The sequence below is a fragment of the Buteo buteo genome, chromosome 10 (assembly GCF_964188355.1).
Source record: "Buteo buteo chromosome 10, bButBut1.hap1.1, whole genome shotgun sequence".
Classification (NCBI taxonomy): domain Eukaryota; kingdom Metazoa; phylum Chordata; class Aves; order Accipitriformes; family Accipitridae; genus Buteo; species Buteo buteo.
Genome location: NC_134180.1, coordinates 43,476,414 through 43,492,737, shown reverse-complemented (window position 1 = coordinate 43,492,737; position 16,324 = coordinate 43,476,414). Strand labels below are relative to the sequence as shown.

The window sequence follows — 16,324 nt, the reverse complement described above, 5'->3', positions numbered from 1 at the left end:
GCTATAAAACATCTGGACCTGCAGGTCCTTTTCTGGTGCTTCTCAGAGCTGAACCTCTGGCTAATCCTGGGACTTTGACCCCAAGGTCGCTCCCAAGATGTGAATCCTCAACAGCTTAATACACGTGAAAGCAGAGAATTCAGTTCTGCTTTCTGTGCCACGTTGAGTGAGCGACTCCTGTTTTACGTTACCATCAAGGAAAGCAGAGCGGGCTCCTCATTGTGTGCAACTCATGGGCTGCCTGCACATTGCTTTGTGCTCACTACAGGTTCCCATACACCCCCTTTCATCGTGAGTTACACAGCTGCAATTATGTGGTAAGTCCAAAGAAATAATTGGATCTGCGCTAGTGAAAGAGAAAGGTAAAGGAGAGGCACAGCAGTTCCTAGATCCAATGACTCCAGCAATGTTCAGTACAAAATATAAAAATAAGATATATTCAACAATATGCCCTTACAATACAGAGCCCGTAGATGACATTTCAGCAACTTAACTGAGCCCCTGATATAATTCCATTAATGTTGTGTAGTATAAACCATGGCTGAAGTTACTTTATATCCCTTGCACTTCATTAAATAGACATTGTTACAGGACTCTTAGAACTCCTAGGAATAAATCTGGCTTGTGCTCATCTTGTTGACAAATACCTCACAAATCTATAAGACACTGAAATGTCATAAAATTAAAAATTTTGCTCCAGGAAATCAATTACAAAATCATTACTGATATTGTAAAAGACCTGGATTTCTTTCTTGGCATGTTTTTTTTTTTAAGGATTGGTGTTTATAAATTATTTTACCATGTAACCACCCAGGTTACTGTCTCATTCTGTCCCTGCTTGGCTGCCGTTAGCGTGTGTAGGAGAAGCTGTGAGGATGCAGCACAGCACCCTTCAGCTCTATTTTCTTCCCTGAGAAGAACGCAACACAGATACCGACACAGGATATTTTTGTAGGGTGGGTGTTAAACCATCCAAAATGAGTCCTTGAATGCTGCTGGGCCAGAGCAGGGGCAACGCAGGCAAAACCAGGAGTGGTTTTGATCACGGTACGTGAGCTGAGCACCTCATCTCACACTGACATACTTGCCTGGGGTCTGCTGGACCCTTGTGGGGCTCCCGCTCCACTCCCAGCGGTACCCACAGCAATGATGATTTTCCAAACCAGCAATTCTCAGGCAGGGTTTTAAACTGGTGCAGCCCTGAAGGCCAGCACACCTCATCAGCTCGCTCGTCCCTGCACACTCATACCATAAAGTCATAATGTAACACAGTATATATAAAATGAAGAGTAAAATAATGAATATGAGCCAGCAGTGTGCCCAGCTGGCTAAGGCGGCCAACGGCATCCTGGCCTGTATCAGAAGTCTTGTGGCCAGCAGGACTAGGGCAGGGATCGTCCCCCTGCACTCAGCACTGGTGAGGCTGCACCTCGAATACTGTGTTCAGTTTTGGGCCCCTCACCACAAGACAGACATTGAGGTGCTGGAGCCCATCCAGAGAAGGGCAACGAAGCTGGTGAAGGGTCTACAGAGCAAGTCTCACGAGGAGCGGCTGAGGGAACTGGGGTTGTTACGTCTGGAGAAAAGGAGGCTGAGGGGAGACCTTGTCGCTCTCTAAAACTACCTGGAAGGAGGTTGTAGTGAGGTGAGGGTTGGTCTCTTCTCCCAAGTAACAAGCGGTAGGATGAAAGGAAACAGCCTTGAGTTGCGCCAGGGGAGGTTTACATTGGATATTGGGAAAAAATTTCTCACCGAAAGGGTTGTCAAGCACTGGAGCAGACTGTCCAGGGAAGGGGCTGAGTCACCATCCCTGGAGGTATTTAAAAGACGTGTAGATGTGGTGCTTAGGGACATGGGTTAGTGGTGGACTTGGCAGCACTAGGTTAATGGTTGGAGTTGATGATCCGAAAGGTCTTCTCCAACCTGAACGATGCTGTGATTCTATGATGCTAAATGGGCAAGATTGCATATCCACACAAAACACACAAGAACATCTTCTCAAAGGAGTAAAAAAATGCAAAAAAAGCTCTGGTTTGGCTAGCAAAGGAGAAGTGATGTGAGGACTGAGGGTTTGACATGGTAAGCTGGACAAAGTGGTAGCCACAGCCTCCTGCACAGAGCTGAACACCGGCACCAACTTACAATTACAAGATACCAAAGCAGAATTTGTCCAACCACAATTTGAAAAGATAAGCAAAAAGAGCAGAAAAGTAGAGAGACAAAATGTGAGAACAACCTTAAATTACATTTAGCTGTGGACTATCTTTCCTAAGTAATTTTAATAACAGAACAATCATCTCCAGAACAATGTCATGATGTAGCTTGCTAATAAGCTTCTTTCACTCACTAATTAATAATGTTATATCTGCAGTTAAATGGTGTCAGTAGTCACTAGTCTGCATTTCATTTCTATTTAAATTTGAAATCCCTATTTTAATTCCATTAGCTAAACAGTAGCCGCTCCAGCTGAAATGTTGGAAGCTTTTGTAAGACAAACATCAGCGGATGGCTTTCTCAATAGACTAGCAGCCATTTCATTCATGTATTACCACCTTTTCTTGAAATTCAGTACCCTCCCATACTGCACTGGTATTTAATGAGTGTACTTTCATTTATACCTATGGAGCTCTCTTGACTTCAATTAAATTATGAGGATAGAAAGGAGCAGAATTTGACCTTCTGGCTAGATCCAGATAGAAAGAACAAGCTGCGTGATATCTCGAAGTCAAATCTCATGCATCTAGTCATAAACTCCTTTCCAAAGATGAATTAAATTAGCCTGCATAACAGACATCTGAGCAAAAAGTTTAATGTGTTTTGATGTTGAGATGAGCTACACACAATTTATTAGGAAACAAATAATCATAGTAAATTACAGTTCACAGTTGAAAACAAGAGAAAGTGCCTTAATATTAATAGCATTTTCCACCGTACAGCTTCCAAGTACCCTTTCTGTTCCTCTCTGTTTCAAGCAGTGAAATGCAGTGTGTTACTGCAACACCCTCACCACAGCAGCAAACAGAAGTCTGCTTTACCTCCTGAAAAACCATGGGCAGGTCACCTCTCTTTTGTATGCAGTTCATCTCAAAAAGCCTTTTGCACCACGGTCTTGAACGTGGAATGGTAAAGGCGTTTGTAGTTGGCCCCTTCTACTATTGCTCGGCAAGAGCCTGTTACTTCACTTGTGCAATGTGCTCCACAGACCTGCAGTGTGGCATGCAATGCCTGCACTCAGGTCTCGCTGCAAGGTTTTGACTGATCTCTGCTCTTAGCTTAGCTATAAATATGCAGTCCTCAATGGTCAGGAAATAATGCAGAGGGTGTCTTCCAAGTCACGGGGGGGGGGAGTTTTTCAATTTTTCTCTGTGTTTTGGAGCACAGTTGGTTGAAATGAAATCACAATAAAAGCAGAAAAAAAGGTTTGCCCATTAATGCTCAACTGGTAGTTTAAAACTAAGGGCTATATGACTAAAATGAAATATACGAAGAATTAAATGCATTACAAATGCATTACAGAACTGCAATATGTGTTTTTCGGAGATAGCAACAGATGCTCTATCTGAAAAAATAATACTAACATTCTACATTTCTGTACGTGAAAAGTCTGTGTTACAGGATCAGAATGGCAAGTTAAGCTTCACAGCAGGACAGCATGAATGCTCCTTTGGCATTGAGGCAGTTTTGCTGTGCATTTTCATGACATCACCTTTAACCACACAGTCTCACACTAATTTTTCCACAGAACAGCCCTATCAGTGTACATAGGGATGACACTTTATGGACAGCTATTCTTATCTTTGTTTTCTCATCCTTGTTCAAAGAACAGTTTTACTTCCTGAACACTAGTTAAAGCCTCAGAAACCGGGAGGACGCTCCATATGACTCTCTGTATTTCTACACAGAGTATCACAGAGCTGCTGCAGAGCCTCCTCTTGAAGCTGCTGTGCCAGTCCTTGCTCCCCTGCCCAAAAATGTTTGTTCTCCCCGCTGGGACACTGAGCAGTTACATGCTGAGCATCCCAGACACTCCGGGTGAGGTGGCTCCCGAAAGCCGAGGGCATTCCCCACTACAGGCTGGGGTGCGCTCTTCCAAAGGCTGGCATGTTGGTCAAATCCACCTGGATTCTCAGGAGGGTGTAAAAAAAGCTCCCCACTGAACCACAGTGTGCCCTTCTTCCAAAAGGGTCAGAACGTTTCAAAATGGAAGACCATCAAAAGTTACTATCCCAGGCAGAGAATTGTGGTTTTCCCCCTCTAGTCATAACAGTCTAAAGAAGAAAATATTTATCAGGGAAGCAATTATAAATTGGAAAAATTCAGTTCAAGACCCAAAGTCTGGCAGATGTGCAAGCTTTTTCATGAGACTGAAGAACAAAGCAGGTCTGGAAAAATCCTTGTGTGCCTGAAAAGATCTACTTCTTTATGTAGATGTTTCAGAAATTCTGGGTAAACTTGAAAAAGAAAAAAAACCTACCCCTAAGCAGCTTTCCCAAGAGCCAGCATCCACCTTCGCAGCTCTCCCACAGGGAACAGCTTTGCCCTTCGGTCTTCACAAAGCTCACCCCCAAGGCACAAGGTCGGTACCTCCGCACAACGGATCGTCCCAGTTGGACTCGGAGTTCCCACCTGGGGGACCAGCCACTGCAGCTCTGTGCACACTGCCCTGAACATCCAGCCCCGCGCTCTGTATCCAAAGGCAAGCCGAGGGGGACAGTCATCTCCCTTTCGTCTCTAGGAAAGCTTTCAGCCGTCAGTGCTGATCACCGTTTCAAGGTGAATGGGCCAGTATGGCAGAGCTGAGGAATAAAAGCACCGCTGTCAGAGTATGCCATTGATCAATGCGCAGCTTGCCTGAGCTGGGGTCTGCCGCAGGTTTCTGCTGCAGCAGCGGCATGTGGGATGGGAGCCTGAGCAAGAGCTGCCCGCGTCTGTCACCCGGCTGCTGCCCTCCAGGAACGGTGGGAACAGTACGGGTCCCTACCGCAGCCTCTGCGCGCTAAGGGCTTACGGGAAAAATCAAGCTGCTTATTAAAAAAATCCTGAAATGGCAACAAAGCTGCTATGAAAACATGACTCAATGAGGTCATTAGGACACACAGGATTTAGGTGCAACCTCCCCCTTTCACGGGGAGTCTGAGGGCACTGGCTGCTGAAGGCAGCCCCAAGAAGGCCCACGTGCAAGCAGTTTGCACCTTTTTTCTGCCATAATATAACAGTGAACACCAATGCTCTTCAGACTTTAAGGAGAAAACAATTCAGCTCCAAGATTTCTTTATTTTGCCGTTTGCTTTCACACTGCTTCATGGAGTCCCTGCTTTCACTCATTGCCTCCTGCCAAATACGTGCGAGTATCGTGACACTTCCTAAACACATACATCACCTGAAACATGCTCTGCTCACCCCGTTTCCAGTTTAACCTGTTCCAGCACAAATTATTCCACTACATAACCTTCAGACAGAACTGAGAAGCCACAGGAGGTAAAAACGAAGCCCTGGCACCACCACATGCTGAAGGTTTTGAAAAGCCATAAAACTCCTTAATGGTTTGCATTTCACTTACTGAAAGTTTCCAGGTCCTCTGCTATTGTGAGAATGGAGCAATCTCTACGATCAGTGTGAATCCAAGTGTTTATGCATGTATTCACATAAATCTGTATTTTTTTTTATATATACACACATATACGTTTATACACACGCACACACAAATTATGTGAGAGAGACAAGGGCCAATAATGGGTTTTGTACTCAACACTGAAGTGTTTTTTCTTAACCCCAAACAAAGGAGGAGCCAAGTTATCTATTGTAAAGTAGATCAAGAAAGAGGATGGATAGAAGCTAAGAGGTAGCTTCTGTAGATGATTTCATATTCAGACTTATCAGTTCATTAGAAAGATAATGATCGCTCTTTTTTCTTTCTTGTCAACTATGAACATTCCTCCTAAAGGGTATTGTATTGTAGGTAAGCATTTATTAAGAAGAACAAACTCATCATATTCTGTTAATCTTATATTTCTGTTAATACTGGTTGTTTCTTCATGCTGTTCACCCCTTGCTGCCAAAGTCAGTGCATTCAGACTAATGGACTAGAAAAATGCAAAGTATTTCAGAAAGGACACAATTTCTTTTGCCTTAAGGTTTCCCAGAGCTATTCTAAAGCTATTAAAAAATGGTCCCCTCATTGAAATAAAAAGGAAGGACACACTAGATATGGAAAATGCTCAAAATAGGATGAAAAGGACGGGCAAAGGTATAGACTTCTCTGTGAAGAGTCACTAAGTAGGTCATTTTATAAAAGAGATGAGTTAGGGGAAATGTGATAGATATCTACCAAATCCTGGGTGGCATGGAGAACATGGATCGGGAGCAGCTCATCATCATCTCCAGTGCAAAAACGAGAGCTCCAAATAAACCTGGTATCAGAGAATAATTTCTGATAACACAATACGTTAATCCTACCTCTCAGTTTCTCCCTAGGTGACCCCCTAACTTATTATAATGAGTTTAGTGTGACTACTCAGAATCAAATCTAGCAGAAGTAATTAAGATTTATCTAATCTCAGGCTAATCTGACAGCCAACACTGATGAGTTTTTTACTGCTTTAACCAAATTTACAGATGATATCCCAATTGCAGGAGCTGCATAGAGGAGATGCAAGTCCTGAGAAATATCAGTCTCCCGCCTCCTTATTCTTGTCCTAATTTCATTTCCCAGGGTAAGGTAGTGCCTGAGCAGGTAGAGGGGCTGGTGGGGGCATCGGAGCGGAGAACGAAGATGACCACAGAAGAGTCTTTCTGCTAAGAGGCAATATGCAATATCGAAAGGTGGAAAAAACAACAACAAACCAAAACACCACTGTATAAGGGAATAAAGCAACCTTGGGAGTGTTGTTAAAATACTGTATTCTGAATAAGGGATGTAGACCTCAATGTTTCTAAAGACAGCTCTGGACCAGAGCCAAACTCAACAACAACCAATGTAATCCCATTTAGCTCCATGTGCCACAAATTAAGCAGCCCTTTAAGTTACTGCACAAAACATACACCTCACAAGCAGGGTCATCACCTAACTGTATTGGAAACTATTTTCTTTGTTGTATTTCACACAAAGTCAGCTAAATTAAAGAAAAACTGGGGAGGGAAGCAAATTATACAACTAGGTTTTGTTTGTTTGGTTTTCCCCACCCCTCCCCATGGATACAGATTGATTTTCTTGATTAATTTTATACAAAGAGCACCAAGTCCAAGATGTCTTGGACAAGGACTAAATATGGTATGACACTTTGCATCACACCTATTTATGCTAAATCTGTCCCCACAAAAATAGCAGTGATGATTAAAGAATGCCAGCAGCCCTTGCACTCTGACTGGCAGTTCCAGGATCTTAATTTTTAACTTGTCGAAGTTAACATATCGTTGCTATTATAAATGGAAATAATCACTCAGCAGCAGAGTGTTAATGACATCCCATTAAAAAGAGTGCCTTTCCCTGGCAGAATGAAGACACAGGCACTGGTTAGCCTTGGAAAGTGCAGAGAAAGACTTACTTTAAAGGAGTTTCTGTGCACAGATTTGAAAGCTGATGTGCTAGCAGAGGCAAGTATGTCAGTGTTCATTTTTTAGCATGGCCTCTTTCACAGATACTCCTGCAGGAATCCTGAAATGTGGCTTTACTAGGAAAAAAAACCTTAGAAAAATACTGCAGCATCTGCAACCATGGAACAACAAATAAAGAAAAACATATTTTATGGCACTAAGAAGAATTCCTACAAATACATACATGTTAACTGAGGTTTGTTCTCAAATTTCATGAGGACCAGTGTTCCCCAAAATGGCACATCAGGCAGAAGTCCCTAGTGGGGACAGTCCATGAAGATTGCCTTTGTCCTGAAGATAGTTCTGAGTCAAATCCTCTGTTCTAGGAGACATTCATAAACTACAAACCACGTTGTTATATAGACCGTATCAATATATGGCTACAAATAGAATATATGTATGTTCTAGCATTTCTCACATAAACTGTTATTTTGTTAAGTATTTGGTAAAAAATACTGTTCAAAAAATGTTACATTTTGTCTCAAAACTCCCACAGCTTCTTCCTTTCAGAAAGCAAGAGATGGTTCTACTTAACTGTCACTCCAAGAAGATACTAAAAATCATAGAGACTTTCACAGCATTTCTGATCCAATTTGTTTTGATACTTAAACCCTACCTTAAAAAATTAAGTCACCCGTGTAAATAAATAGGTTTTGCTCAGCTGTAGAACTTTCAAGAAAATTATTAAACCTTAGAATGTTATTAATACTGGTCATAACTAAATTTCTGTACTATAATGATTAATCTTCCTACTCATATACAGGATTATAACATTTTCTTAATTCATGAGACAACGAATGTATCTATGATTCGACAGCAGCATCTCTGCTATGCTCAGACCCCAGAGGGGACAACGTGCTCCCACGCAGGTGACACAACACGGCTCCCTCAGGCGCCAGAGGCAGGTACAACCCTGTGCTGTGCATCAGACATAAAGACGTCCTTCCCACCGAGCAGGAGGTGGGATCCGGTAGACCCTCCAGTCCTACGACACAAGTCACTGCAGACACCCCGTGCTATCCTACAAGGATGCAGAGGTGCAGGTCATTCTACAAGACAAGCCTGCGAAGCAATACTTTCTTATCTGTCACAGGACAAAGCACGGATGAAAAAAGGAAGAAGGTACCCAAGGACTACCAAGGAAATGCAGAATGTGACCATCAACGCAGGGAGTCCAAGAGGATCCTGGATCCTCCTGTTCAGGCTGCACTTCCAGCTGCTTCCCAGCACCTGCCTCTCCCCATGGAGCCCTGCAGATCCCCATGGATCCCGACAGATCCCCGCTCCTCCAGTAGGCATCTCCTTCCCTTCTTGCCACATGCCCATGTAGGAGAGGACCAACACGCATAGTCCCTCAAAACATGGGCGGTCATGAAAGCTCACAAGATGACATTGCTTACCCATGGGTAACACCATCCATGCTCATGTCATTACTCTTCCCGCTCTCCCATCCACACTAGCTGGGTGCCCTTTACATCAGGTGACTGCCCTCTGCATTGGGTGACCACACAGGTCTTGCACCAAAACATCCATCAGGCTCCGCCTGCAGCACGTCCATACTCAACCTCTGGCCTTCCCATGGACATCCATCATGGACAAAGCCTCAGAACTCCTCCTCCTGCATGTAACCACAAGCATTACAAAGCCTTCCTGTTACAAACCAAAAGGATTTGGGGGTATTATGCCACTGGGCAGAAATACCTAATGCAAAAATGAGTATTTCTCAGCAAAATCCATTTGAGGGTCACTCTGCTCTTCCATCGCCCTAAAGAACTCTTCGCCCTTTATTTCACGTGTTCATGAATTTGTGACCAGCCTCTCACCAGTGTTCATTCAGAACATCATGAGGTGCTCTGGTAACTCATGTATTTCACAAATCTCACTGCATAACATGGCAAGATACCCTCTGGCACACGACTGGAAAGCATGGCACATCGCTGTGCAATATGTCACTGTGCCGTGACACGCAGAAATCTTAGCTTCTTCTACAGCGCTTGGCTGTAAGAGACTGCAACTCTGCTGTTGAAATGGCTGAACACGAGGAGGGGCATGTAAACTCACGGCAAAGATGAAGAAGAGATGCACAGTGCCAGAAAAAAAATAAATCCTTGCACCCTTGCTGCTCTCAGGTATTTACCTATTAGTCTGGCATCTATACACTGATTAGCTGTTGAAAACCATTAGCCACTTCTGGAAACAATTTCTGAATGGTTTGCAAGACAGAGCAGGTTACACTGCAGGATATTTTTGCCATGAAAAAAGAAAGAGCATTTCATATTTCTGGTTCATAATCAATATCCAGCCTACAAAGCACCAGGAAGATAAAACTGCATTATTACTGCAGGAGAAAGCACTGATGGATTTAGGAAAAAATCCCTTGCCATATAAGGGCTGTGAACATTTTCCCACTTAAGACAACGTGTGGGATCATATTCACAGACACAGAAATATGTTCTGTTCTCTGACACCCACAGTCCTAGAACACCGGGCTGAAGTGCTGGCAAGAATAAGAACCATTTGTTAAGTACAAAAAATGTCTCACATAATTAGAGAACTGCTGAAAGCTACCAATTTAGTACTCAGGCTTTAAAATTTAAGAATTTTTATTGTAACAACAGCAAAAGCTTCAGTATGCCTAGAGGTGGAACCGCCTAACACATGCACCATACGGTTTGATCAGTGTATCAAATACCCGAGGCAAAATTAAACGCAAGGTACAAGGAGATTTTGACACCACTCAAACAACACCTTTAGCAGATTTTACACTAATTATGAAGTGAAGCTGCCCACCAGGTACTGAGAGGCCCCTTCCCGCTGGGGTGACGCATTCTCCTCCCCAGCCCCGTCCATTTCACTGCCAGCTTGCCCGGCTTCCAGGCATCGCTCCGGAACCATCCCCACGTCTCCCTCTTGTCAGGGTGGTGCTCCAAACTGCCCTTTTGTCCAGAGTAATGAGGACCATGAACACCTCACAAAGCATCTACCAGGGCTGAAGAGCCTCTGCCCGAAAGACTCTTCAATGGTCAAACACTGAGAATAGCAACAGCGAAGAGAAGGCGGGAAGGCGGTGTTGAAAACAGAACATACGGCGCTTGAATGGAGTTTTTTTTAATGTATTTGAGAACAAAGTGATGCAAGAGAAGCAGACGGTGGGAGGGATTGGTGGGGTTTGACCTGGGAAGAGCTGGAGATGGAGCTCCTGGCTCTGCGACCCCGTGCTCTGCCAGCAGGACCTGCCAGCCACAGCTCCACTCCTCGGCCACCGAAGGCACCAGGGCCTCCCCGCTGACAGCTCCTCTCATCTCGTTACGGCGCTTCCTCAGCCTCACAGCTCGGCTCCCACCGGGGCTCGTTCACCTCCGACCACAGCCAAGACCCAACATCTACCACCGATGAAATAATGCATGTTGCAGAAAGGAAGGACAGCACTGATGACGGCCTCTCACGTCACTCCTGACATGAGACGAGTAAGGTGTAAATCCATTACGACAGTGGGTTCCTCTCAGAGCAGTTGCTGGCATGCCATCTTTCTCCTGGCACGCCCTCAGCTTCCTTCCACAATCTTCCCTACGTCAATTGCAGTAAAAATTTTAAAAGTAAAAAAAAAAAAAAAAAAAAAAAAAAAGACAACAACAAAGCGGTATTTTAAAATCAGCAGCGGAAAAACAATCCAAGTCAACCAAAGCTTTAAATTCCACTCGATTCTCCACTTCAGAGCAGCACTCTCTGGGGAACGGAGCATCAGCTACATGACTCGAGGTCAGTGCCCACAGCCTGCCGACTCCTACCATCAGTGAGCAGGCAGGCACGCTCTGCTCTGCAGCTCGTGATGTCACACGACATGAACTTCTGAGCTCACATGGATTTCTGTTTATCAAAATGCTCTTTAAGTACGTATTTTATACCTGGAAGATTGGTCTATTGATTGCTCTATTTATAGTCCTTGTCATATCTTCCAAGCATCAAACTTCAGTGATAAACTAAGCATCAAAGATTTCACAAGTATGTCTTTACATCTTAAGCGCATCATTGAAAAAACAGTAGTGACTGACAATTTACAGGACATAAAGCCAAGTGTTTGTTTCCCATCCAGGGGAACTTGCATAGCAAGCACAGACCCACAGGAGTCCCACCCACTGTTTCACACATCTTGATTACTGGATCTCAATAAACGGTATTGCTGTCCTGCACCCAATCGAGACAGACTCAGATTTTTTCTGCCCACTGTCGCCTACGCTTATAAAAGGTTAAACTTGCTCTCCTCAGATTTTCTTTGCACCAAGAGCTCTCATTTTCATTTCCTTTCCCCCCAGCAAAATATTTGGGGGGGGGATGGCGGGGGAAGCATTTTCCTCCAATAAGCTTAAACTCCTGTAGCTATATATTCCTTCACTCTGGATACGAGTGAACTAAAGGATGAAGACTGTTCTCCTTATAATAAAAAAGAGCAGCCTTCCTGAACTTATGCCTTCCTTTCCTTCTTTATTCACCGTAACTTGATCCATTAACATCTTACTTGCTCCACCTCACCAGAGCACCTCTCGAGCTGTACGGATTTTATGCTCCTTTACTTCCCTAATTTTGCACTTAGCTACAGAACTGCCAGAGGCAGCCTCTCCTCTGGGCTGTCAGACCTCTTCCACGAAGTTGCACCCAGCCCAATTCACAGCTCCTTCCACGCGTTCTTCCTCTTGACCATTACATCTCCCCACCTTCAACTTTTCTGTAACTTCTAAGCGGGTCACACTAAAAAGTGTGTATCTGCCCAGTGAAGAGGCACGGTAAAACACGTAGGATTTCTCTGCCATCCACAAATTGCTGCGTTCCCAGAAAAAAAAAAAAGATCTGACAAAAAGCAAACAGTTCTGAAAGACTTGTCCTAGGATTTGATGCAATCTGCCGTGCCGGCAAATTAAAGCCTACAGAAACCACGCTAAAATTAGAGAGAGCTGAGATGAAAACCAAAGACACATGGTGGCTCTTACAAATCTTTAAATAGGGCTTAATACAACATTCAGGTGCTTGGTCTGTGCTCAGCCTAGATCTACCGAGATCATTAATTTAGATTACAAAGTAGCACTGACTATTTCTGGGACAGTTTTCTACACCACACTTAACAGAGTAATCGGGGCGGGCTTTCAGATACTGGTCTGGTGGACCAGCGGATTTTCAAAGCGCCTGTGATGGGGCCAACGGATTCGCACGCCCTTATTTCAAGGGAAGCATTTCCTCCTACACCCACTTACAGAAGGTCTGACTCTTGGGTCACCAGTCCAAGCCCTGCCCAAGCGGGGCTGCCCAGGACCACAGCTGGGGCTTCTGCGCAGCTCCAGGGCTGGAGTCACCGCTCACACATCACCCCCCAGCAGGTCAGGGTAGGGGTTGTATTAGCTGAATGTCTAGTAGGCTAAAATTCACCCTTTCGGAAGCACTGGGAAACCTTTGCAGCACATCGGTCCCCCGCTCCTCTCCCTGACCCCAGGCACTGAATGGCTGCCCCTCCTGGGCAGCAGCTCCCGGCGTTTGCCGGAGGACCCAGCAGCACCGCGGCGGCTGTGTGCAGGGGCCAGTGCGGAGCCCGGGGGTGGTTCAGTGGGCGCGGGGCTCGGGGGGGGCTCTGGGGCTGCCACCACGCAGCTGCAGCCTGCTTTCCCTTGGGAGCACCTGCTGGCCACATTCGGATGTGGGTTAATCCCTGTTTTCTGGGTCTACGATGAAGTTCGATGCTCTGCCGTGTTTTGCATCACTTGGCATCTCTGCTTTAAGACCAATGCACACAGCCGAAGCTTTGTACAGATGCGAATACCTCAGGGGGCTATTAATTCCTCATTAATCTGAAGTTTTGTGGTTTTAACAGCGCGCGCGCGCGCTGGCGTCTTGAAATATTCCAGAGATAATGGACAACCTTCCTTTTAAAATCCCGTTTTGTAAGCAACTACGACTTTAACGAATTTGTAATGAATGATTAAGAAGCGTTTCTAAATTCCTGTGGGACCAAGGAGTGAAGAATTTGCTCACGCCCATGCACCACTCCTCCTTTCGATGGACTCCCACAAGCATAGCAAGCACCGGTCGCGCTGCGTCCGAGCGGCCACCTCCAGCCAGGCTCTCCGCAGCGAGCAGTGTTTGCTTCCGAACTGCTGCTCCCTACTTGTTAAGCATCCAGTGTACAGCAGGCAATTAGTGATGATTGCTGTTACTTCGGCAACCGCAAAAATTGGTTTAATGTAAAACCATTTTTTTTTAAGTATTTCATATTATTTGTATAACAGAAACACACCGAAAAGCTCCTCCTGTGTGAGATAATTGAAAGAAAAATTTTAAAATACTGTTTTATCAAAGAAAAAGTTCTACACATCAAATACTGGCAAAGGTTAAAGTTCACATGGACATCAAGCTGACACGGCACATCAAGGTATTTGATTCTAAGATCACGAAATTAATACCGTTTTGAAATAAATTCCAGTAATTAATACTGTTTGAAAAATGACGAAACCTTCCTTCACTGCAGTTGCATGAAAAGAAAAATACATGACCTCCTCAGGAGGCTGATTCCCCTTCCATCCCCGTACCTATGAACTGAAGCAACATTAATATGCTTGGAAAAGAGGTCATGTTTTCCAAGATGCACAATTTATTTATAATTACGTAGCTTCTGAAACCAGCCATTCCTATTTCTTTAACAAGTCTTGCTACTTCCAAAAAAGTGGCTGTAATATGCGACGTGGAGGTTGCCATGGCAAGCATACATCCTCTGCCGAGTCTCTGAGCGAGCAGATGCGTAATGGCAAAACCCACCAGATTAAGTCACTTCTCTTGTCAGGTAACGATGAGGAAAACGCTCTATATTTCATCTGTTCCTAAGGGTTATAATTACTCTGAACACCTGAGGTTAAAACCAAGAACGGCACGTGGCCAGAGTTTTTCGCTGAAAACCACAGGTGTACCAAAGCAAAACGAAGGGGCTTAATTGGAGGGATAGGCATACCAAAAATATCCAGGATACGGACCGTTTTTATTTCCCCGATACCGAGGAACTTTCAACAGCGCCTTCTCACGGTCACGACCCTTCCCCGGCCCAGCCTCGCGGAAATAACGAGCAAACCCGGCCGTTTCCTCGCTCCCCCCCCCCCGCCCCCCGGCACACGCGGTCCCCCCCTGCCCTCAGCAGGGAGACGGAGATGCCGCCGCTGGAGATGGGGCCGGGGCAGCCGCAGGCCCTGAGACCCCGCGCCTGCGGCCCAGCTCTCTGCCCAGGCGTTGGGGAGGTTCTTCCGAATTCCCCGGGGGAGCAGGTATGAGCTCATCACCCCCACTGCCCTGAGGTTCCCCCAACCCCGGGCAAACGACTTCCAGCACGGGCTAGCATTCTCCAAAGCGGCCAAGATTTAAAAGCCGGGTTGCGTTAGCGGAGGGATGACAGCACCTAAGCCACATGGGACGGTGAGAAGCCGGGGGGTTCTGGAAAGGCAGCGTTTTCCCGGCACTGCTGCATCTCGCCACGTCTCCCCGAGGCGCCGGTCCTTCGGGAGGAAGGTACCGAAACTGGAAAGGGCGCAGAAATTTCCAGGAGCCGTGCCAAGCCCGATGCCTCGTTTCAGGCAGGTTGAAGGGAACGACCGCGAAAATAACCACAAAACGGCGTTTCGGTGCGGGAGCCCTGCGGGGAGCCGGGGCGGAGGGACGGGGACGGCGGGGGGGCGGCAGCCAGCGCGGTCCGTGCCCGAGGGCTGCGCACCGGAGGGAGCCCCGCCGCCGGGCCGCGCTGCCCCGCCGCTCCCCCGGCCGCTCCTTTGTCCTCGGCGGAGGCTCCGCGGCCGCGGACCCGTAACCCGACCCGATCCCGGGGACACCCCGCGGCAGCAGCCCGCACCGGGGGCGTAGGCGGCGGCGGCAGCCCTGCGCGGGGGAGCCGCTGTCACCCCGCGGGCGCGCACCCCCCACCTCACACACACGAAACCCCCTCACACGCACACAAAACCCCCTCAAACCCCCTCGCGCACACAAAATCCCCTCACACGCACACAAAACCCCCTCAAACCCCCTCGCGCACACAAAACCCCCTCACACGCACACAAAATCCCCTCACACACACAACGCCCCCCCCCCCAAAACCCCCTCAAACCCTCTCACACACAAAACCCCCTCACACACACAAAACGCCCTCAGACCCCCTCATACACACACAAAACCTCCTCACACACACCCCTCACACACACAGACCCCCCCCTCACACACACCCCCTCACACACACACCCCCCCTCACAACCCCCTCACACACACACACCCCCCTCCGGCCGCGGCCCCGGCGGTACTCACGGTGCAGGCGGGAACGCGCGTCCATCCGCGGCCGAACCGCGGTCCGGGGACTGGGGGGTGGTGGTGGTGGTGGTGGCGGAACGAACGCGGAGCCTGCGGGGGGCGACGCCGAGGGCTGCCCGCGCCCGCGGCTCGCCGCCCGCCGGCCCCGCCGCGCAGGGCCCGCCTCCGTCCGTGCGCGGGGCGGCGCCCAGACACAAAGAAGGCGGCGGCGGCGGCGGGAGCGGGAGAGGTGGCGGCGGCGGCGGCGGTGGGGCGGGTCCCCGCTGCGCGCCCGCGCTGCGCTCCGCGGCGGCGCAGGGGCGGAGCGGAGCTGAGGGGACCCGGGCGGGAGGGGAGGGGGGGGGCGGTGCAGCCCCGACGGGGCGCCCGGCTGAGGGGAGCGGAGGGGCGGGGGGGGCGAGGCTAAAAA

General features: G+C 47.3%; 1 protein-coding gene across 1 annotated transcript in view; it reads right to left on the bottom strand.

Annotated features, from left to right (window-relative positions):
- LRRC7 (leucine rich repeat containing 7) overlaps positions 1-15,952 on the bottom strand; it is a 176,054-nt gene extending 160,102 nt beyond the window's left edge. The window contains exon 1 of the mRNA XM_075037363.1: positions 15,913-15,952. Within this exon, the coding sequence (XP_074893464.1) occupies positions 15,913-15,937 (25 nt within the window). The 5' untranslated portion in view covers positions 15,938-15,952. The remainder of the gene's footprint in view (positions 1-15,912) is intronic.
- Positions 15,953-16,324: the final 372 nt, after the last annotated feature.